At 35.2% G+C, this 23,526-nt stretch overlaps 1 protein-coding gene across 1 annotated transcript; it reads right to left on the bottom strand.

Annotated features, from left to right (window-relative positions):
• Nucleotides 1-3,234: 3,234 nt before the first annotated feature.
• Nucleotides 3,235-6,613, bottom strand: LOC124820847 (putative adenylate kinase 1, chloroplastic). Its single transcript, XM_047292624.2, has 4 exons — nucleotides 6,233-6,613; nucleotides 4,587-4,727; nucleotides 3,903-4,175; nucleotides 3,235-3,677 (listed from the first exon to the last, which is right to left on the bottom strand). Exons 1-4 carry the CDS (start codon nucleotides 6,530-6,532, stop codon nucleotides 3,534-3,536), a joined length of 858 nt encoding a protein of 285 aa, XP_047148580.1. The 5' UTR covers nucleotides 6,533-6,613; the 3' UTR covers nucleotides 3,235-3,533.
• Nucleotides 6,614-23,526: the final 16,913 nt, after the last annotated feature.

The raw sequence follows: 23,526 nt of genomic DNA, 5'->3' as shown, positions 1-23,526 counted from the left end.
GTATTTTTTTGATATTAAATACCGAAAATACCGACGATGAAATAAAGTTGAAATTCAACTAGAGATGGTGTCGTGCTGCATTCTCACGGAGTACATTGTTCCCACTAAACCTTTTGTAAGAAATATTAATGAGCTAAAATTAATATTTTGATACTGGAATGTTAAAGAAGGCATTGCTCTAAAGGTCTAGGAAACATAGAGAGACAAAAACATTGTAAATTTTCAAATATAAAATTACAAAACTACAAAAATAAAAAGCTGCAAAACTAAAAAATTTCAAAATTAAAAAATTACAAAATTATAACAACAACTAGCCAAGGAGACAGACAAGATAATAACCATATCACCTAGATATCACCTAGATAACAGGAAATTTGAGAGAAGCTCAATTGAAAACTATAATTTTTATAAATACTCAATAGATCGTAAAAATTCATTAGAAAATCAATTGAAAATTTTCAAATTTATATACCAGAAACTTAATCTAAGAAATGAAAATAGAAAAAAAAAGTAAAATACTACAAAATTAAAACAACTAACCAAACTCATTCATTCAATTATTTTTCTCTTATTTTTATTATTTAAAGACTATCACAATTCAATCTATCATTCTTATTACGACGCGTCTCCTCCCAATGAAAATTGCAAAATTTTATGGATTTCATTTTTTTTTTAATTTTCAATAAATTTTAAATTTGAAAGGATAGAATGAGACACAATAGGTATAATAAAAATGTATTGATAACTTTCACTATTTTCCTCTAAGAAATGCTTGATAGCAAAAAAAAATAGAGTAATAGAAAAAAGTAAATAAAAAAGAAAAGTAAAAAATTAAAATCTAAATTTCAAAAAATAGAAAATAATTAAGTGTAAAAAAAATTGGTTAAATTTATTTTTAATTTCTTAAATTTAAGATAAATTTATTTTTTCTTCTCATAATTAAAATCTATGACTTTAGTGCTTTTAATTAAAAAATGTTTTGTTTCAATTCAACCAGCCCAAAGACGTTAAAGCATACAAATATTAAAAATAAAAAGTACCAAAAAATTTAAGAACAATTGTATTTTAATTTTTTTCATCCAAACAATTAACATTATTTCTATCACGAGTAATTTTTTCATTAAACCCTAAATTCTAAAACGTAAATCAAAGAAACAACTTACAAATACTTTGGTTTTGAGAGCGTCATTGCAAGTACTGATTTCGGAGACTTTTTTTATGTACCCTATGTTTTCTTCTATCACTGTCATAGTATCGGTGAATAATTTAGTTACCTCTCATTAACAAATTTGCATATCATGTTGTCTTTCAAATTTGTATTAGACATTATACAATTTAGAATTTTATATTACAAAAATTATATAACTTATAGCATAAAATTTTCATTACAAATTATATAATTTTAAATGTATTTTAGGTTGTCTTTTAAATTTGAATTATAAATTGTATAATTCGAAATATAAATTATATTTTATATTTTAAATTGTCTTGTAAATTTGTATTATGAACTGTAGAATTCAAAATCTTATTAATACTTCATATTGTCTCTGAATAAATTTGCATATTGATTATACAATTAAAATATAATTTACATTATCAATTATCTTTCAAATTTATATTACAAAATGTATAATTTAAAATATAAATTTATATTACATATTGTATAATTTAAATTATTCTTACAATCCAAAAACTAAATGGAAAAAAATCTTACAATATCCTTTTCTATCAATTTGAACAAGTATATAATTGAAAATTTAGAAAATAGGGGAAGTAAGAAAACATGAGGAGCATGAAGAAATTCCCCCTTATTTGCCACACGAGTTTCATTCAAACTAACCAAATTTACGATCTCAAGCTCTCCGAGCATTTAGGGATGTTTCTTCCTATATCTCACTTTTTTCTTCTTACGCCCCCCATAAAATAATATTTTCCAAATTATCTTTCATTAAAATTATAATAAAAATCTCTATACCTTATTTTAAATATTAATTGGATGTTCTGTAAAATAATTTATAGATTAAAAAAAAATACCTTTCAAATTCAAAAAGTATTTCCAAATCTCGTAATGATTTTCCAAAAGATATTTCTAGAACAGTTAATCCAAAATATAAAAAAATTCTAAAACAAGTATTTCAAAAATAATTTTCAAAACATTTATTTTGAAATATATTTTCTTATACTTTCCGGAATGAATGTTCTGGAAAATAATTTCTAATTGTAGAGGTGGGTGGAAGAAAGGAAACTTAATTAGCTATCAAAGTTGAAACTTAAATAAAAGCATTATAAAAGTCGAAACCTACCCAACTGAAGAATGAATCCTTTTATTGCAGTTGTTCAATGTGCATCTTCCTCCATACAGTTTGCCGTTAATATTTGGGTTGAAGCACACCTTCCCTCCCTGGCTATTGCTTGCTTTCCTTCACAGTCTCCATTACTGCATAGAATGAAGAGAAGGCCTAAAAAATGTAATGGGAAAGCGGAAGAAGAAAAATGAAGAAAGAATGAGGGTGGGAGATGCAACGGCGTGGGTGGGCGAGGGTTTTGCATTTTAGGATTTTGGACTATCAGGGTAAAACGGGAATTTTAAATTTTATGAGGGACAAGAAAAGAATGGGGTGCAAGAAGAAGCACCCAGCATTTAGGGTTCCTATTTATTCACTTCTGAAACCCAAAGTAAAATATTCTCCCCATATTGGCATAAAATAGGACAATGTTTTTTTTTTTTGTTGCCTTGATCTAAATTCTTAAAAAATAAATAAAGATGATATTAGCAAAGGTAAATTATCTTTCTGCTAAAAAACTGAAATAATATTTAGGCGCTAAAGAATATGCACTTTCTTTCATGTATTCCTATCCATATAAACAACAAATGTTTCTATTTTATTCTTCTTATTTATCTCTTCTCCATTCAACTCATCAAACAAATTATCCAAGAAAGGCTTTCCACCTTATTTTCTCGGTGGTGCTAAACAAACAGTTGTAGAGAATTCAAGAAGGAATATAAAAGCTCCTACAGGCTAAATAGATAAGATCTACCTTGCCAAACAAAAACTAGAGAATTCTTGTTCTATTAATTCAAACTACAAAAACTTTGTTGAAGCAACAAGCATATTCAATGAAAGGATGGGTATTGTGAAATCAAAATGACTTATTCAAATAACATGGAACATCATGAAAGGTTTACCTGGAAGCTACTCCAATAAAAGTCTTCCCTAAATTTCGAGCATGAGATGATGCAAAACAACAAGTTCATTCACATTTGATTTACAATAATATTACATGCTGTGATATACTCACTCTTCACTATAACATTACATGCTGGGAAACTCCTCCCATATAACCAAATTAAAACGAAAGAAATACTATCCGTTTTATCAGATTACAGCATTTCAAATATCATTATTTGTCCAAAATAATACTAAAAGGGAAGTTCCCTTTCTTTGGTTCTCTGTCCTGCAAAATTGCCAAGCATGCAATATATATGCACGCAAAGAATGACATACTTACAACCATGATACATTATTATATCTTTATGCTGCAGCAGATCGCTTGTCTTCGTAATCATCAAGATTAAGGGCTTGTAGCAACTTAGGCCAAGATTCTGGGATTCCCCCTGGCAGGTTAAACTCCAATAATTTTCCTCTGCTACGGTAAAATTCCTCCACAGGCTGAGTCTGAAATCACGAAAGTCTTTTAAATTTATGGAAAGGGAAGCAAAAAATCATTTACAACAATGTAACTATAAGCAACGGGGAATTGGAAACATCAACGTCAACAAATTTGCCCAGATATTTTATAAACATCTCATTATAAAAATAAATATACAACAAATACGAAGCCACTCAAGCAGTCATTCTATTTGAAGTCCACATATAATAATAATATAGTGTGCACAATACCATTTCACGGTATATTCGAAGCCTTTCTTTGACTACTGCTTCGGTATCATCTGATCGAGTAATGAGCTTAGAAATGCAATTCGCAGGAGGAAGAAGTGGAGCCATAACCATTCCGGGGCTCCCATTCTCAGCCTTAATGTCAATTGAAGCAACATTAAAATTACCCCCACACTGATTACAAATTCTCCTACCAAGGCATTTCTCAAGCAGAACATCTTCTCGGAGCTTCAGATTGATTACCGAGTCAATGTCCGTTACCCCTTCCAATATTTCCTGCACCGAAAAACAAAAGCTAAAATTTGAGTACTCTATAATTTAAAGTTTTATATTGCTTCTATGAACAGGAAGCACGCAACAGAACTGTTGTAACTTAAACACATAAGGGGGGTGAAGACGCAGAAGCAGAGAGAATTAAAGCTGCTTATATGAGGGGGAAGTAGAAGTTGATATGGTGGGAAAATCAAATCATAAAAAAAAAAAGTAGATCAGGTAAATCGCCTTATGAAATCATCAGGTGTATCCATACAAAGAAAAAATTATTCACATTTCTTTAAAAATTACATTTTCAGATTTCAAAACCGACTATCAGTATTTATGTTCCTTGTACTCATCCAAAGATTTAGTAAATAAAATGAGGGTTAGTACCTATAATGAAATACACTTTACCAAAGTGAAGAAACTCACTGCTTGCTTTATTGTTCTAGGAAAACCATCAAGAATGAATCCCAATTCGCCTTTAGCTTCCTCAGCTGCAAGTCTCTTTGACAATAAACTTATTATAATTTCATCTGACACCAATTGACCTTGTTTTACAATTTCTGATAGCTGTAAGAAAACAAATATTAAAAATAAAATGTAGAAGAGATGATCCGATGGACATAAATTAAACATTGTAACCCAGCAAAGAGGCAACAATTAGGCTACAACATATGAAATTGAAATACCATAACTATATGTATTAATGGAAGCTCATTTATTGTCCGTCAACGGATCTCTAAAAGTAAAGTGTAGTAAAATATCTAATACCTTTTTTTAAAACGAAAAAATCCAATACCTAAAGCACTTAAAAATGGAAAAATGAAAATGGAAATCGAGACATCATTCACTAATTTAGTTCACAATTAAAATTACAAAAATCAATGTTCAAGACTTAAAGACTCACTGGCTTGGTGAACAGGTAGATTTTCCTCATTCCCAATATATAAATTACGCATGCAATTAATGTTACAAGATTATGTATACACTACTGTTAATAAATAATACGAGAATATTTATAATTAAATAAGAATAAGGAGTTAACAGCGAACAGACGATTAGACCATTCTGTACGTCCTTAGTCTCTTGCAACAAAAAGGACAGATATGATGAAAGATCAAAGATACAATCAATGCAAAAATACGGGAATGCCAAACTGTTTGAGATACATCAGAAACATGCATCTCCAACCACAGGCTTAAATAAGAATAAGACATGAAACGTCAATGACACTCCTCACTATTAACTAGTTTTCACAAACCAAAACAACTAGCCTGTGAGTGACAGTGTTTCAATTTCCAGTGAAATGAAAAACCAAAGAATAATAACTATTATCATGTCCAAGTTTCCCTTATGCAACACCATATTGAAGACATTTCTACTCAGTTACACAGACTTGGATACCACAACAAGAAACGAGACTAGACCCAATCAACCTTGAGCCATGGGGCTGGCAATACAGACAACTCAGTGTACGTTTCAAATATTTTAAAAACTTTTCACTTCAGTTTTGTTTAGTTTTATTTTACATGTTTTTTAAAGAACCCTCTCCGCACATCTACATAGGAAAATCTACTTAAGCATAATTTAATTGTCTAACTCCTATGCATGGAACTTGAGTCCAAAAGTCTGTTTGCAAAGTGACAAAAAAAAAAGAAAAAAAAACGACTAACAAAGCAAGTAGTGCTTAAGTAAAGTGGCACAACAAAACACATAAAGCTGTCCAACTCCCACCATCAAGATCAAAAGCTGGAAGTTCAGTATGATTTAACTTCTATGCACCATCACAATAAAAGAACTTGTAATTCTTAATTTACAAGAAATCACTACTATAATATGACTTTTAGGTTAGTTGACTTTTAAGATAATCATCATAACATAACAGTTCGTGTTTTTGAGATTGAATAACAAATGTTTAATATTTTTTAAAAAATAATAATCATGCTTCATTTTCTTCAAGCGCCAACCGTACAAAGAAAATTTTCAATAACCTTGACGAAATCCTCGTCAAAAAGATCACGAAGCTGAAAAATAACCTACAAAGTTCAAAAAACGAGGAGGAGGAAGACGAAAACCTGGGAAGAGAGGGGACCAGAGGAGGCGAGTTCGTCGCGGACGAGATCGCCGGTGGCGATGTGCGGGACGGCAAGGAGGTTGGAGAGGCGACTGGCGTAGGTGCCTTTGCCGACGCCGGGACAACCGAGAAACACCCACTGCACACACCTCTTGCTCAGGTTGTCGAGCGGCGGAACCCGGCGGAAGGAGGCGGCGAAGTGCGGCGGCGCGTTGACTTGGGAGAAGGAGAAAGTTCGGGTGGCCAGAGGAGAGACGAAGGAGGCGCGCTTGGCGAGGCGGAGGCGGGTTATGGCCGCCATGGGATTTGCAGAAGCGAAGGAATGATGAACCACACGGTGAGTGATTGATGATGAATTGATTAATATGTTAACTAATTCTTCGCTTTTCTATTTATACCATATTTGCTTCTAAGTTTCTTTTGTAATGCGTGAATAAATAAATATCAACTTACATTTTTCAAAGAGGATATAAAAATAAAAATAAATAAAGCACGTGGGTAAATTTATAAATGTCGAAGAGGAAACGTGGACAGTTATTCAAGCCTTTAAGATGCAATTTGAGTTTTTATAATGGATAACGACAACATTCTTTTATAATATTATAATAATTTACGTGATTAGTTTAAAATTATTTTATAATTATTAATAATAATCATAAATTTTACCGTGAATCAATAACATATGATACATAGATAATATTAAAATGTTGTAAAAAAAATATTGTCAAAGTATCATTATTCTTTTCTTATAGATACCTTTCTTTTTCCTTTAAAATACTAGCATTTACTTCGTACTTTTTTTAATTTTTGAAATTTCTAATAAAAATAAGTACACTAAAACTTTTGAAAGAAAAAAATATAATTTGGGATAAGGTTAGGGATTTTGAGTGGTTGAGCGAGAGGTCAAGGTCTGGTAGCACTATCTCGAAGATTCGCTTAGAGAGTTGTGTCGTTGAGCGAGAGGTCGGGGTCTGGTAGCACTCGAGTTTTATTTTATCAGTGAGAGAATCCGCTGAGCGAGTGGTTTTGAGTCTAGAGGTATTGTTTGAAGGATTCACACAATGAGTAGGGTCTCTGAGCGAGAGCACTTTGGGGTTGCTCAGCGAACCTCGCTGAGCGATTGGTACAAATTTTGAAGTACTATATTCTTGGTTTAATACATCATTTGGTCCCTACGTTTGGGGGTTTGGTTCAAAATGATTCTACCTTTTGAAAAAGTTCAATAAGACCCCATATTTTGTTTAAAAATGTTCAATTCGGTCCTTTTCGTGGACGCCATTAAAAACATAACGGTGCTGATACCACTGTGGCCAAATCTGAGTGAGGTGTTATGTTGGATGATTACGTGGCACTGTGAAGTGAAGTGTGGATTCTTTTATTAAAATCAAAGAAAATTCCAATCTAAAATAAAACGCTAACGTTTTAAGAACCCTAAAGTAGAAATTAGAATCAGAAATCCTAAATTGGGGAAAATTAATTGTTATACAAGTGCCTTAAGCACAAATTAATACTACTTTTCAAGGCAACTTCAGTTTTGCCAAGTAGTATTCAAGAAAGTAGATAGGGTTAAAGTAACCCTGAGTCATCTCCCAACGATTACGGAATTGCCTTTTAATATTTGAATCTTATGAATGCAATGCAATGTTCAAGAATAAAAATGATGTTCGGAGAAGGTTTAAAGAACAAATAAGAAACTTAAAAACAGTTATGATGAAATAGGCTAATTCCACTGCTTTTCCAAGATAGATTCATCATCGATTATTCACAGATAATTGTTCAATTGATTATTATTTAAGTTTCAAATTAATTAAAGTACATTCTTAATTAATTTGAGGGTGATCATGCATTTAACTAAAGTAAATTCTCAATCAAATGCAAAACCTTTCTAGATTATTCACAATGAATTCAACCAAAGTACATTCTCAATCAAATCCTATTGTGTTCAATCATGTCTAGTCTTAAATCTCCTAACCAAATTAAAAGCTAATCAATCAAAGTAAATTCTCAATTGATTATAGTTGAAATTATTACTAATCAATCAAACTACATTCTCAATTGATAGTAAAAACCATTTAATCATATGAAAGTTCCTAAATTAAATCAAAGTAGATTCTCAATTAAACCTAGAAACCCTAGAACTCATATAATCAATATGCATGTAGATTCAAACACATTATGATGCAAAAATCTTTGCTTTTAATTTGATAGAGATGAAAGACATAGAGAGAGAACAACTTAAATCAATAATCAAAATAAACAATTGCATTAACTCAATCTAACCTCAGAATCCATAATGGAATTACAGCAGAATAGCCCTAGATGCTTAGCTCTCCATGAATGGAGTTCAATACAAGATGAAATAAGAGAGAGAGAAGTGGTGAATGAATGAATGAAGTGAAGTTCTTTTCTGCCTCCCCTGGGTCTCTTTATATAGGGCTTGATTGGGCTTGGACTCTGAATATTCAGTTGATAGAATCTTTTATCTTATATCTCCCAAATAACTAAAAGATTTAGATAATTATAACATTATTTGGAGGATATTTTTGGTTGATATTCCCAAATTAAATTAATTCAACAACTGAATTTTATCTTTTAGCTTTTCTGAATTTTCCAAAATTACACCCAAGCCCTGAATTTCTTCTATCTGTGCTTTAACCCCTTTTTAATTTCTGAAATTGCAAGAAAGCCCCTCAGTTGACCAACCTTGACTAGATTCAAAATAGAATTGACCAGCTTTGACTGATAGACGTGGCCAATGAAAACTTGCCACATGTTAGCCCCTTCCCCATCCAAAATTAGGGTTTCAGATTGGGGGAAAGGGAAAAACTTGTGCCGCATTGTTCCTGCGCCCCGAAGATTGTTCCTGCGCCCCGAAGGTTGTTCCTGGTGACTTTGGATTCACTCAAGGAGATGAACATTATGGCTACGCTCTCATGGTAGGTCCCTGCGTCTGCGCCGTGAAGCTTATGGATTCGGGTTTCTCGAAGGCATGATAGGGTTTGCTGATTTGAGATTTCTTTCTACATTTTAGGGCTCCTCTGCTTTGTGGCTTCTGTGATTGATTTGCAGTTTATGGAAGTGCGGTTGGTTGCGCGTCGGTGGAGGGACTCACCTAGTGGTGGCCGGCATGACTGATGCGCTGTGATGGTGGATGACGGTCCTTGTGGCGGCGGCTCAACGAGGAGATGGTGCGGTGAGGATGGTATGCGAGCTTTGTTCGGATTGGGTTTTCTAGGTTTTTGGATTTGCAGGTCTGATATGATGATTGGCCGTGGAAGAAGGTGGTGTGCGACATGGTGAGGCGGTTTCGCGATGAAGAAGGAGGAGCGTCGGCATGGTGAGCAACGGTGGTGATCTGGCGAGAAAGGAGGGAGAAGACGCTTTTGGTAGTGGCCTTGCAGCAGCATGCGCGTGGTGGCCGGCGGCGTTGCGCAGGAGGAGGCTCGCGGTGCTCCGGGATGGTGGATGAAGAAGATGAACAGTGGCCTGAAGGTTGACGGTAGTGGCTGCAGGGTGGCTGACGGCTAGGGTTTGGATTGGGAATTAGGGTTTTCTGTGGAAGATGATGACGTGGCAGAGGGGGTGATGTGGCAGCATGTGATTGGATAACACTTAGGATTTTAGATTGCCACATGGCATGATCTGGTGGAGTCTAGTTTAGGAGGGGTAGGAGTAGGAAACTTAGGGGTGTAGAAGAAAAGGCCTAGTGTTTGGGCTTGGTTGTTGGCCTGTTTCAGAAATAGGAGTGTATGTATTGATTTTAGGAGGTGCAAGGGTAAAGTCTGTCTGTTTGGCCCATCTGTACATTATTTTCCAAATAAAACCTGATTTTGGGCCTTGAATTGCCATTTGAACCAATAGAACTTATAATTTCAGCTGCACAAATAAATGTAAGAATTTCCACGAATAATTTATGCAATTAAAATAACTTTTTAAGTCCCTTTTAATTCCAAACACAATATATTAAATCATCACAAATCCTCTATAAATCAATCATTCAAGCACATGAGTTTCATCAAAAATTTAATTTTAAAGCATAAATGTGGGCCTAAATATGCACTCATCAATGATCATTGCAAAACAAAACACCACACAAACAACATACAAACACAAGCAGAAGGATAGGGTAGATATACAAAGATCATACAATTATAATAGCATGTAACATACAAAGTTCACTCAAACAAAGTATACTAGATCAGACATCCTAACATGTTATATTCTAGACTTGACTCGTCCGGACTTAGAATGATTGTTGAGCTATGGCAGGTCATGCACTCGTGGTGGCCTCTACTGCTTTGCAAAGTCGTTGCCAATGTGTTTCACTCTACCACAATCACGAGGTTAGTCTGTTCTGGGCCTTGAGGCATACTTGGATCCCCCAAGACTAAGACTTCCTTCTACTCCTCACGACATGGTTCAATCCTCTCTACTTGAGAATGATTTTCCATTGGAGTTTCAGGATAACCCCCTAAGACTAAGCTCCTGCATTCATTCTAAACAACCTGGAATCTCACCAAGAGATTCTACAATGAAACTTACATTCACCCCTTTGAATCACATACTTTCATTTGGAATTGAACTCGCAATAATACTCAATTATATACAACAATCCACCTTCAAACATAATTCACAATACTTACCATAATTAGTTTAATCAAACTCAATACAAAGTAATTAAAGAGCAACAAATTCAAACCTTTCGCTCTGCGTACCCAATTCGCAAGGCGAAACAAGGAGTCCCTCGCATAGCGGCTCCAAGTCGCTATGCGAAAGTCTAGACAGAGACCAACCTTCCTAACCTACTCGCTATGCGACCCTTATCGCTCTTCGAATCAAAATCAGGAATAACTCCAGACCCCAACCAGGCGCACAACGCCCTGATTCGCCATGCGAACCACTAGACAGAGAGCAACCCTCTTGATGAGTGCATATTTGTGCCCACATTTATGCTTTAAAATTAAAATTTTTTATGAGATTCATGTGCTTAAATGATTGATTTAAAGTGAATTTGTGATGATTGTAATTGTTAGGTTTGAGAATTAAAGAGATGTAAAAAGCGAGTTTTAGCTCATAAATTATACTTGGATTTTCTAATATTTATTTGTGCACCATCGCACCGTCACGCAGCAACCGTGCTCGTCTTTGCGTACCGTGAAACCGCGCCGCTCTGCCACCATCGCGAGTCCCTCACACACAGTTGACGTCACACACAACCAAATTTATCTTCTTCGCGCCGCATCAGCAAGCCACAACGACACACCTCTACGGATTTCAAAACCTGCACTTAGAAACCCAGGAAGAGAATGCAAGGGCGACTCATCTGCAACCTCCAACCGCGAAGCAAAAATGCGTCAGTATAGCCATCATTGTCAGCCGCGAGGGCCTCCACCAGATTGCGAGTTCGTCTAGTCTCGAACCTCCATTCATCTTCTCCATCCACCACCACCAGAGCACCAGCCAGCGTCGAACCTGCAAGGAGGAAAATTCAGAGAAGACCAGCGCCTCCAGAAAGTGAAACCTCTCTCCCATTCTAGCGGCGCAACGACAAGCCCTTTCCCCCAATCTGTAGAACCCATATTTTGGGTGGGAAAGGGGCTGACATGTGTCAATCCCTCATTGGACGTGACCTCTTTGGTCAAAGCTGGTCAACAGGGGCTTCTGGTGCAATTTTGGAGAATTCTGAAGGGGCTAAAGTGCAGATAGAAGAAATTTCAAGGCATTTGTGCAATTTTGGAAAGTCAGAAAAAAGCTAAAAGATAAAATTCAGTGTTGAATTAATTTAATTTGGGAATATCAACAGAAAATATCTTCCAAATATTGTTATAATTATCTAAATATTTTAGTTATTTGGAAGATATAAGATAAAAGATTCTGTCAACTGAATATTCAGAGTCCAAGCCCAATCAAGCCCTATATAAAGAGATCTAGGGGAGGTATAAAAGGACTTCACTTCACTTCATTCATTCTCTCATACTTCTCTCACTTTTCTTTCATCTTGGATTCAACTCCATTCATGGAGAGCTAAGTATTTAGGGTTATTCTGCTGTAATTCCATTATGGATTCTGAGGTTAGGTTGAGTTAATGCAATTGTTTATTTTGATTATTGATTTAAGTTGTTCTCTCTATGTCTTTCATCTCTCTATCAAATTAAAAGCAAAGATTTTTGCATCATAATGTGTTTGAATCTACATGCATATTGATTATACGAGTTCTAAAGTTTCTAGGTTTAATTGAGAATCTACTTTGATTTAATTTAGGAACTTTCATATGATTAAATGGTTTTTACTATCAGTTGAGAATGTACTTTGATTGGTAGTAATAATTTCAACTATAATCAATTGAGAATTTACTTTGATTGATTAACTTTTAATTTGGTTAGGAGATTTAAGAATAGACATGATTAAACACAATAGGATTTGATTGATAATGTACTTTGGTTGAATTCATTGTGAACAATGTAGAAAGATTTTGCATTTGATTGAGAATTTGCTTCTGTTAAATAAATGATCACCCTCAAATTAATTAAGAATGTACTTTAATTAATTTGAAACTTAAATAATAATCAATTGAACAATTATTTGTGAATAACCGATGATGAATCTATCTTGGAAAAGCAGTGGAATTAGCCTATTTCATCATAATTGTTTTTAAGTTTCTTATTTGTTCTTTAAACATTCTCCAAACATTACTTTTATTCTTGAGCATTGTATTGCATTCATAAGATTGAAATATTGAAAGGCAATTCCGTATTCATTGGGAGATGACTCAGGGTTACTTTCTTGAATACTACTTGGCAATACTGAAGTTGCCTTGAAAAGTAGTATTAATTTGATAACTTCAACGATAACGTATCACCTCTCCAACCATTCTCACAACGCCCAAACTCGTTGTGCGAATGTCCAGACAGAGAGCAACCTCTCAAGTCATTCGCACAACGCACCAACTCATTGAGCGAATGCCCTTGGTAGAGAGCAACATGCCATAGTGACTCGCTATGCGAAACTATTCGCACAGCGAATCTGCATAATCTGCAGAATGAAATTCTGCAGATTTATACAACTCAACCACAACATACCAATTCTAACTATTTTTCCCAACTTCTAACACCCCTATATTGTATTTTATACCTAATTAGACTTATTTAAGTGATTATAAACCTTTCTACTATCAATATAAAGTAATTAAGACTCAATTCCTACTCTAAAACTCCAAATTCAATAACTTAAGGACCCAACTTCAATTCTACCACTTTTCACCTATTTCTGACTATTTTGATGACTCTAAGAAGTCACAATAAACCTTCCTAGATTGCCCCAAACAACCAAAAGAACCATTGACCTCTAATTCCCAAATTCACTACCTCACTTCCTCTAAAAATGCCCCAAAACACTATAATTCACTTAACCATCTACCCAATAACTATCATACCAGTTTTAACATCTCTAATAACTCACTTACAGCAATATATCTTATCCAAATCAATTCACAAACATCAATTCACAATTTTACATTTAGACATTCGAATACATCCAATTCAATCCACTCCAAAAATACAAATTATGCTCTAAACAGCAAATTAACACATAACTCAACATATACACATCTTATACAATAATTTAAAGAGAAGTTGGATAGTGAATGGTCAACGTCTCAAGCATTATTTGGGAGGAGAAGTGGAACGCCTCTCAACAGTTATGAAGTTGGTGGATCCATGAGTTTATTGGGTCAAGCTAGTGACGTTAAAGAAGAGCTTACTGGGAGGCACCCCAGTTTTCTAAACTTGTCTTTATATTTTTGTGAACTTTATGTTACTTCGGTTTTTAGAATAGGTGTTGATGTACTCAGTTTGAGACCTATATCTGTTGTGATGGTTTGATATTGATTTGCATGTGATGAGTATTTCTTGATGATGCTTTGATATTGATTGATGTTGAGATGATGCACAAGATGCTGATATACAGGTGGTTGTTCACAAACTGTGTGAACAGATGCATGATATTATGATTGTGATTATGATGCTAAGCAGGATGTGTATTTGGTGTATGGGGAACATTGAATTATTTTGTGTGAGGTTTTGAACTCTAGAGTATTTGTTGAATGATTGCTATTCTTTTGAAAGCATGAATGATTTTGCCCAGGTTTCTATATTGAACTACTTGCGTGCTTGTGTCATATGATCAAGGCCATTTTTGATTACCCATTTTTTTTAGCCAATGCATGATTTTAGCCGAAATGAACAAGAGCACGAAGTGTTCTACCCTTTTTGAACCTCAAGCCTTAAACATATCCTTTGTGAAAATCTTTACTTTGAGTTATGTTGAGAATCATGATGTGGTATTGATAAAGGTTTAAGTTTGGGGTTGATTGGGAGAATTGAAAAAGAAATTAATGAAAAACATTGAGCTAAGTGTTGAGTAAGTATGAAAAAGAGAAAATAAAATAAAATGCAAAGAAAGAAAAGCACAATGCAAAAAGGGGAAAGTTGGGAATGAGTGAGATTGGGTTGCCTAAAGAGAGATTGTACTTGAATGATAAATTTATGAATGATTCTCTTAACTCAAGGATTTTGTGATCTTGAAAAACCAATTTTTCTTCTTAGCCCAACCACGGTACAAGCCATGGAAAGTCGTTGTGATGATACTTATCTGTGAGTATGATTGATTGTGTGAAATGAAAGGCAATTTTGTTTTATGTGACATTGGGATAAGTAGAGTGAAGGAGTGACCTCTATATACACCTATGTGATTGAGTGAAACACTTTTTTTGGTGAGGAATAGTTCCATGAATACATGATTACATCTATGTTTAGTTAATTGATCATTCATGAGAATAACTGATGACAAATTTATGAACACTGAAAAACGGCGCCAAAATCTTGTTTAACCCTCGGCAAGTGTGACCGAATCGTATCAAGTAATATACTCGGTAAGACCAAGTATCGTTCTCCCAAAGGACTCACGGGCTAGTTAGTTATATGATTTCTTGATTATTTAAGACTTGAGAACAAATTGTTATAAGTTTCAAATGCAAAAGACAAAAAGTAAACATGTTTGCATGTGATGATCAATGGGAAAGAAGAACACAAACACTGAACGAATTATATGGATGAGTATGTTGTTGGGGTAATCAATTTCATCTTATCCACTTTCATATATTTTAGGAATTCATCATTCTTTTCATCAATGTTAATGCCACTCTCTAAATTACCTTAAACCCGATGTCTCGGCGAAGAAAGCCTATCCTTAATTATGAGTTCATACAATTCCTAGCATCCCTAATAATTAATTTTGAAGCACAGAAGCTTAAAGGCAACCAACCCTCATATCCCTATGTCTAGGCAATACTGCTTTTGGGAGAGTTTCCCCGGATCTAGATTTCCCCATATGCGTCCATATCGACAAAACCAATAATCATGACATCGAATGAGTTAAACAATGCATGCATTGAGCAAAGAGGAAAAACCCTAACTAATGATGAAATAAAGCATGTATCATAAATATGATGTTTAAACACAAAATTCCATATATGAGAGCTTCAAAAGATTACATTGATTCCCCAACAACAAGAAGAGTTTAATTCACCATATTCATGATGAAACTAGATGAAATACAATGAAAGAATGGAAGAGATAGAAAAACCCTAGAAAGAGAAAAGGAGAGTCGTCACCATCTCCAATTCTACCCCCAAGGGATGAAAAGTGTGTTTTGCCTCTTCTCCAGCCAAAGATTCAAACCTTAGGAAGTCCTAAAGCTTATATATTATTCTAAAAATTACAGAAAAATAGGCCCAAGCCCAAAATAATGGCGCTCAGCGGTAAGCTACCGCTCAGCGGTAAGTGTGTGTGTTGAATTCTTCCCCTTAGCTGCATTTTCACCCCTCAGTGGAGCCAAAGGGTGTTCATTAGTGCCAGTCAGCGGTAAAATGGCGCTGAGTGGTACTTTGGCTTCTTTTCTTTTGCACTTTTTGAGTTCTTTTATGATTCCATCTCTATGATTCTTCATTTCTTTCATCAAATTCACCTTAAAACCTGCATAAAACACTGAAATCAAGGATAAACCTGTCCAACTCTCTTATTTCCAAAAATATAAACAAAAGCATGATTCGAAGCTAGTTTCTAAGTGTTACAGGTTGCTTTTAGTATCAATTTTAAGCATGAAAATAACAATTTTTCAACTGTTATCAATAGCATCTGTTGGATATTATGTGATTATGTGAACATCATGATGAGTGATTTTAATCAAGGCATGTGTACATCTTGACTGAATTCTATTTGATGAGTTGATTTGAGTAATTACTTGTTGATAACAGTTGAAAAACTGTTATTTTCATGCTTAAAAGTGATACTAAAAGCAACCTTTAGACTTAGAAACTAGCTTGAAATCATGCCTTTTGTTTATATTTTCAGAAATAAGAGAGCTGGACAGGTTTATGCTTGATTTGAGTGTTTTTGTGCAGGTTTTGAGGTGAATTTGGTGAAAGAAGTGAAGAATAAGAGAGAGGACATTAGAAAAGACAAGAAAGAGTGCAAAAAGGAGAAGTCGAAGGCACCGCTCAGCGGCAAACTACCGCTGAGCGGCACTCAAGAGGTGGCGTTGGAACCGCTGAGGGGCAAATGGCCGCTGAGGGGAAGAAAGAAGACGCGTAACCACCGCTGAGCGGTAAATGGCGCTGAGCGGCACTTTTTGGGCTTGGACTTTTGTAATCTTTTGTAACTCTAGATTAGTATATAAGGGCTTGCACGTCCTTTAGTTAGTATCTTTGGCAGAAACGAGGCAAACACTCTCTCTTTCACCCCTTTGAAGGAGGATCTTGGATGCGCAGGCTACCTCTTCACCTTTATTGGGTTTATTCTTTCATACTTTCATTGTTATTCATCTAGGTTCACCATGAATATGGTGAACTAAACCTTGTATGTTTGTTGGGGAATCAATGTAATCTCTTGAAGCTCTCATATATGGATTTGTTGAATACATCTTTGAATTAAGACATATGCTTTCTTTTCATCATTAGTTAGGGTTTTTCCTCTTTGCTCAATGCTTGCATTGTTTAACTCATTCTAATGCATGATTATTGGTTTTGTTGATACGGACACGTACGGGGAAATCTAGATCCGGGGAATTTCTCCCAATATTTTACTGACAATATTATATTGGTTGCCTTAAGCTCCTGCAGTAATGAACTAATCATTAGGAATGCTAGGAATTGTATGAACTATTTGATTAGGGAGAAGCCATCTAGAATGGTACATTAGAGAGTGGCATTAACAATGATGATTTGAAAGAGGAATTCCTAAAATATATGAGAGTGGATGAGATGAAATTGACCCCCAACAACATATTCATTCATTTAATCCATTGAAAGTGTTTATCTTATGTCTTTGCCATTGATCAATTCATGCATACATGTTTATTTTCGTCTTGCATATTAAAATTTCAATCATTGTTTTCTTAAGTCTTAGCTAATCAAGAAATCACATAACTAAACTAGGCCGTGAGTCCTTTGGGAAGAACGATACTTGGTCTTACCAAGTTTTATTACTTGAACGATTCGGTCATACTTGCCGATTGTGAAACAAGTTTGTGACATCATATTTTGGTGCTTACAAATTTGTCCATCACTTGTCTTGGAAGAAAGAGTTTTTGAATGTGTTGAACCATTGTATTGATTAATGGAAGACTAAGTTACATTTTGTTTGCTTGAGGACAAGCAAAGTTCTAAGTTTGGGGTTATGATAACGGTTGAAAAACCGTTATTTTTATACTTAATTTTGACTTTAAAAACACCCTTTATGACTTAGAAACTAGCTTGAAATCATGTTTTTGCTTAATTTGTGAGAATAAGAGACTTGAAGGTGGTATTATTGGTTTTATGCTTGTTTTTCCTTGTTGTGACAGGAATTAAGATGAATTGGATGAAGAAGTTGAAGTAGCAAGGAGTTGGAGTCATGAAAGGCTGGAAAAGTGGCACATAGAAGAATCGCAGATAGCGCTGAGCATCATTTGGGGGCACTGAGCGCCAATCTGGAAGTGCAACCACTGTTTCACACTTGAGCGCCACCGCTGAGCGCCAGTCTGGAAGTGCAACAACTGTTTCACGCCTGGGCGCCACCGCTGAGCACCAATTTGGTTTTGAAAGCACTGTTTCACGCTTGGCCGCCACCGTTGAGTGTCATTTGAGTGCCGCAGTCATCGTTGAGCGCCATAAGTTGGGCGTTGAGCGCTAGTCTCGTGGGCTTGGACTTTTTCTACACTCTATTTAAGGTTTTGGACGACAAAAGGTTCATACCTTTGGACAGACGGAGGCACAAAAACACTCTTTTCACCCCTTGGAGGGGGATTTTGGATGCGGAAGCTCCGATCTTCAACTTTTAGGGTTTTATCTTTCATTCTTTTCCATATTTTCATCTAGTTTCACCATGTCTATGGTGAACTAAACCTCCATTGTTGTTGGGGAAACAATGTAATCCTTTGAAACTCTCATGTATTGAATTGATTTATATTATAAATGTTTTACTTCATTAATTGTTAGGGTCTTTCCTCTACGCTCTATGCATGATTTGTTTAACTCATTCAATTGCATGATTATTGATTTTGCAATATGGACACATATGAGAAAATCTAGAATTGGGGAAATTCTCCCAAAAGCAATATTACCTAGACATAGGGATAAGAGGGTTGGTTGCCTTTAAAGTTTTGTGCGAATGTAATGCATAATTAATTGCTGGGGATACAAGACATTGTGAACTAGTAATTAAGAGTAGGCTTTCTTCACTGAGACATCGGGTTTAAGGTAAATTAGAAAGTGGAATTAAAATTAATGAAGAAGATAAATTCATAAATACATGAGAGTGGATAGGATAAGTCGGAAACCCCAACAACATAATCATTCCATATTTTATATCAATCACCTTTGCGTTCTTCAAGTCAATTGATCAATACTTGCATTTATATTTATTTTTTGCATTATAAACACTGATTTTTGTTACAAGTCGTAATTAATCAAGAAGCCACATGAATGTCTAGGTCGTGAGTCTCTAGCAAAACGATACTTGGTCTTACCAATTATTATTACTTGATACGATTCGGTACACTTGCCGGAGTGTTAACAAGTTTTTGGCGCCGTTGTCGGGGACTCATGGTTTAACTATTCTATTCGTGTGATTATTGATTAGTTTTGACTTGATTTTTTTGTATTTTTTTGTCTTATTTTGTTTTAAAAGTGCTTTTTAGGGTTTTGTTTTCTTGTGTATGCAGGGTATAATTCAAACTAGAAGCAAGAAAAAAACGGAACCTCTTCTTGAAGGATTGGAAGAGAGTAGAAGGAGAAGGAGAATTTGAACATCTAGAGAATTATTTCCTTCTTTGGAGACACTTTTACATTCCTTACCACAAAGATCTAACCAGAGTACTGAAGAGATGGCTGGAGAAAATTATGGCAGATGCACTCTGGCGGATTACACCTATGTTGTTAGCCCTCATCACTTTAACAACATTGCTAGGCCGAGGGTCAATGCTACAAACATGCAGGTGAAACCGACGTTGATACAATTGGTGAAGAGAAACCAATTTAATGGACTGTCTCATGAAGGTCCATATGAACATCTGACAACATTCAACGAGATTTGCAACACTGTAAAGATCAATGGTGTACCGGATGATGCTATAAAGCTTAATTTGTTTCCTTTTTCATTGGGAGGCAATGCTAAGCTATGGTTGAATTCTTTCCTAGAGAAGAGCTTTACTGAATGGGAAACTGTGGTTTCAAAGTTTCTGAACAAGTACTTCCCACAGTCAAAAATCAACAAGGAGAAGCAAGAAATTTCATCTTTCACGCAAGGTATGAAGGAGACGTAGGTCAAGCATGGGATAGATACAAAAGCTTGTTGAGAAAGACGCTCACTCCTGGTTTTAATGAAGCCACAATAGTCATTCTTTTCCTTGGAGGTCTTGGTTCGCAAACCAAATTAATGTTAGATGCCTCAGTTGGAGGTAATATTAAGTGCAAGACTCTAGAGGAAGCTTATGAATTAATTGACAACATGGCTACTAATGATAACGAGATGCATAGTGAAAGAGGAGCTCCACCTCAACAGAAGGGAGTTCTACAATTACAATCTCAGGATGCCTTGCTTGCACAAAATAAAATTATCTCTCAACAGTTGGAAGAAGTGACAAAGAAACTTTCTCTATTACCATAAGAGATATATAATGTTTCACTGCTTTAGTGGCAGAAGAAATAATGGCAGCAACAACCTACTCCATGTGAGAAGACCACGAAGCTTGAGGAAACCTTCCAGGAATTCATGAAAATGAGCTTATCTTATTGTAAGAATATAGAGGCTACATTTAAAAGCATGAAGATGCACATCGGGCAATTGGTCAACAAGATGGAGGCTTGTGAGAGAAATGCAAAAAGTAATCTTAGGGAAGAGTGTAAGACCATTGTTACTAGAAGTGGCAAAGTGTTAGATGAGAGAAAAATAGAGAGAAAAAAGAAAGAAAATGTGAGTGAGAAAGAAGTAATTGAGCAGAAAGAGAGAATTGAGGGAGAAAAAAAAGAAAGAAGAGGTAGATGAGAGAAAAAAAGAAAAAGATGTTGAAAAACCACTTCCTTATCCAGAGTCTTATTCATGGAAGAAGAAAGAAAAACAACTTGAGCGGTTCATGGAGAATTTTAAGAAACTGGAGATTACCATACATTTCTCTGAAGCATTGCAACAAATGCCCTCATATGCAAAGTTTTTTAAGGAGCTCCTCATGAAGAAAAGAAAATACATTGAAAAGGAGACTATTGAAGTACAAGGTAATTGCAGTGCAATCATACAAAAATTATTACCTCCTAAGTTTAAAGATCCAGGAAGCTTCACCATTCCGTGTACCATAGGAGAGTTGGAAGTTGGAAGAGCATTGATTGATTTGGGAGCAAGCATTAATTTAATGCCGCTCGCTATGTTCAAAAGAACTAAAGGTTTGGAACTCAGACCTACTAGAATGGCACTCCAATTGGCGGATAGGTCTCTTAAATACCCGTACGGGGTGGTTGAAGATGTGCTGGTGAAGGTAAACAAATTTGTATTTCTAGTGGATTTTGTCATAATGGAGATGGGGGAGAATGAAGATGTGCCTCTCATCCCAGGGAGACCATTTATGAAGACTGCTAGAGTTTTAATTGATGTGGAGAATGGCAAACTTAAAGTGAGAATGCAAGATGAAGAATTGAATTTTGATGTATTCAAAGCCACGACACACCCTAAAGATGATAAACCTTGTTTCCAATTTGATATGCTTGATGAAGTTTGTATGGTGCAAGAGAAGATGGTACGTTGTTGTTCTCCATTAGAAAAAAACTCTTATTGATGCCTGTGAAGATTTGAATGAAGAGGAAGAGAAATTAATTGATGAATGTATGACGGATTTGGAGACGTTAAAGGAAATCCCAATAGAGGAGGCTAATTTTGAGATGATTGATACCAAAGAAGAAGTCAAAGAAAAGAAGTTGGAATTAAAGATGTTACCATCGCATTTGAAGTATGTTTTCTTAGAAGAAGATGGAACGAAGTCAGTCATCATTAGGAATTTTTTACTTCCTGAAGAAGAAGAAAAGTTGGTAGAAATATTGAAAGCCAACAAAGAAGCTATTGGATGCTCAATCTCAGATCTCAAAGGTATAAGCCCAACTTACTACATGCATAAAATATTTATGGAGGATGACTATAGACCAAGTGCTCAACCACGGAGAAGGTTAAATCCTGTGATGAAGGAGGTGGTTAGAAAAGAAGTATTGAAGCTGCTGGAAGCTGGCATTATATATCCAATCTCTGACAGTGAATGAGTGAGTTCAGTACAGGTAGTGCCAAAGAAAGGTGGGATGAAAGTAATTTATAATGAGAAGAATGAGCTTATTCCTACTAGGACAATTACTGGGTGGCAGATGTGCATTGATTATAGGAAGTTAAATAAGGCCACTAGGAAGGCTCATTTTCCCCTTCCTTTTATGGATCAAATGAGGTCATGCTTTTTATTGCTTTCTAGATGGATATTTTGGATACAATCAAATTGTGGTGAATCCAAAAGACCAAGAGAAGACGACATTCACATGACCATTTGGTGTATTTGCTTACAAAAAGATGTCATTTGGTTTATGTAATGCCCCAGCTATGTTTTAAAGGTGTATGTAGGCAATTCTTGCGGATCTCATAGAAAGTGTATTGAAGTCTTCATGGATGATTTTCCGGTGTTTGGAGATTCTTTGCAAAGGCGTTTGGCAAATCTGGATATTGTCCTCAAGAGATGTGTTCAAACGAATCTTGTGCTTAACTGGGAGAAATGTCATTTTATGGTAACATAAGGAATTGTGTTGGGTCACAAGATTTCTGCTAGGGGGATTGAAGTGGATAAAGCCAAAGTAGAGGTCATTGAGAAACTTCCACCACCAACAAATGTGAAGGGAATTAGAAGTTTTCTAGGCCATGTTGGGTTTTATAAAAGATTTATTAAAGACTTCTCGAAGATTGCTAAACCATTGAGCAATTTGCTTGTTAAAGATGTACCCTTTGTGATGAATGAAGAATGTATAAAAGCTTTTGACATCTTGAAAAGCAAATTGGTTTCGGCCCTAGTGATTGTAGCTCCAGATTGGAATCAAAATTTTGAACTAATGTGTGATGCCAGTGATTATGCAATAGGAGTTGTGCTTGGTCAGAGAAAAGAGAAGGTATTTCATACTATTTATTATGGTAGCAAAGTTTTGAATGATGCCCAGTTGAACTATTGTACTACTGAGAAGGAATTTCTGGCTATAGTTTACGCCTTCGAGAAATTTAGACCTTACGTCATTGGGTTTAAGGTGATTATTTACACGGATCGTGCAGCTATAAAGTATTTGTTAACAAAGCTAGATTGTAAGCCACGTGATGAGTCAATGTTTTCTTGATTTCACTTAGTTTATTGTGCTAGAATTAATCAGGGAATTGTGCTTAAATGTCTGGTATTTTTCCATTTTTGCTAATTGTGCTTAATTTGATCAGAAATTCTTATTTTAATTAATTTAAATTATCTGAGGCTAATTATTTGCATTATTAATTGCAGGGAAATTGTTGGATAATATTTGAGACATTTGGAGGTCAAAATAAATGCCACATCAAATATACTTTAAACTAAGCAAAGAGAAGGTGGAGATTAAATTATATCTTGGGCTTCACACACGGACTAGGCACTTGGCTTTTGGTCCAGCAGCTTGGATTTGAGCAGGTGTGTTTGGAGAGAATGGGAGGTGCAGCAAAAGGAGACAGC

Source organism: Vigna umbellata, chromosome 8 (genome assembly GCF_029865625.1).
Source record: "Vigna umbellata cultivar VRB3 chromosome 8, Vumbellata_1.0, whole genome shotgun sequence".
Lineage (NCBI taxonomy): Eukaryota > Viridiplantae > Streptophyta > Magnoliopsida > Fabales > Fabaceae > Vigna > Vigna umbellata.
The sequence above is the reverse complement of the archived record's forward strand: the minus strand, read 5'-3'. Positions and strand labels throughout refer to the sequence as shown.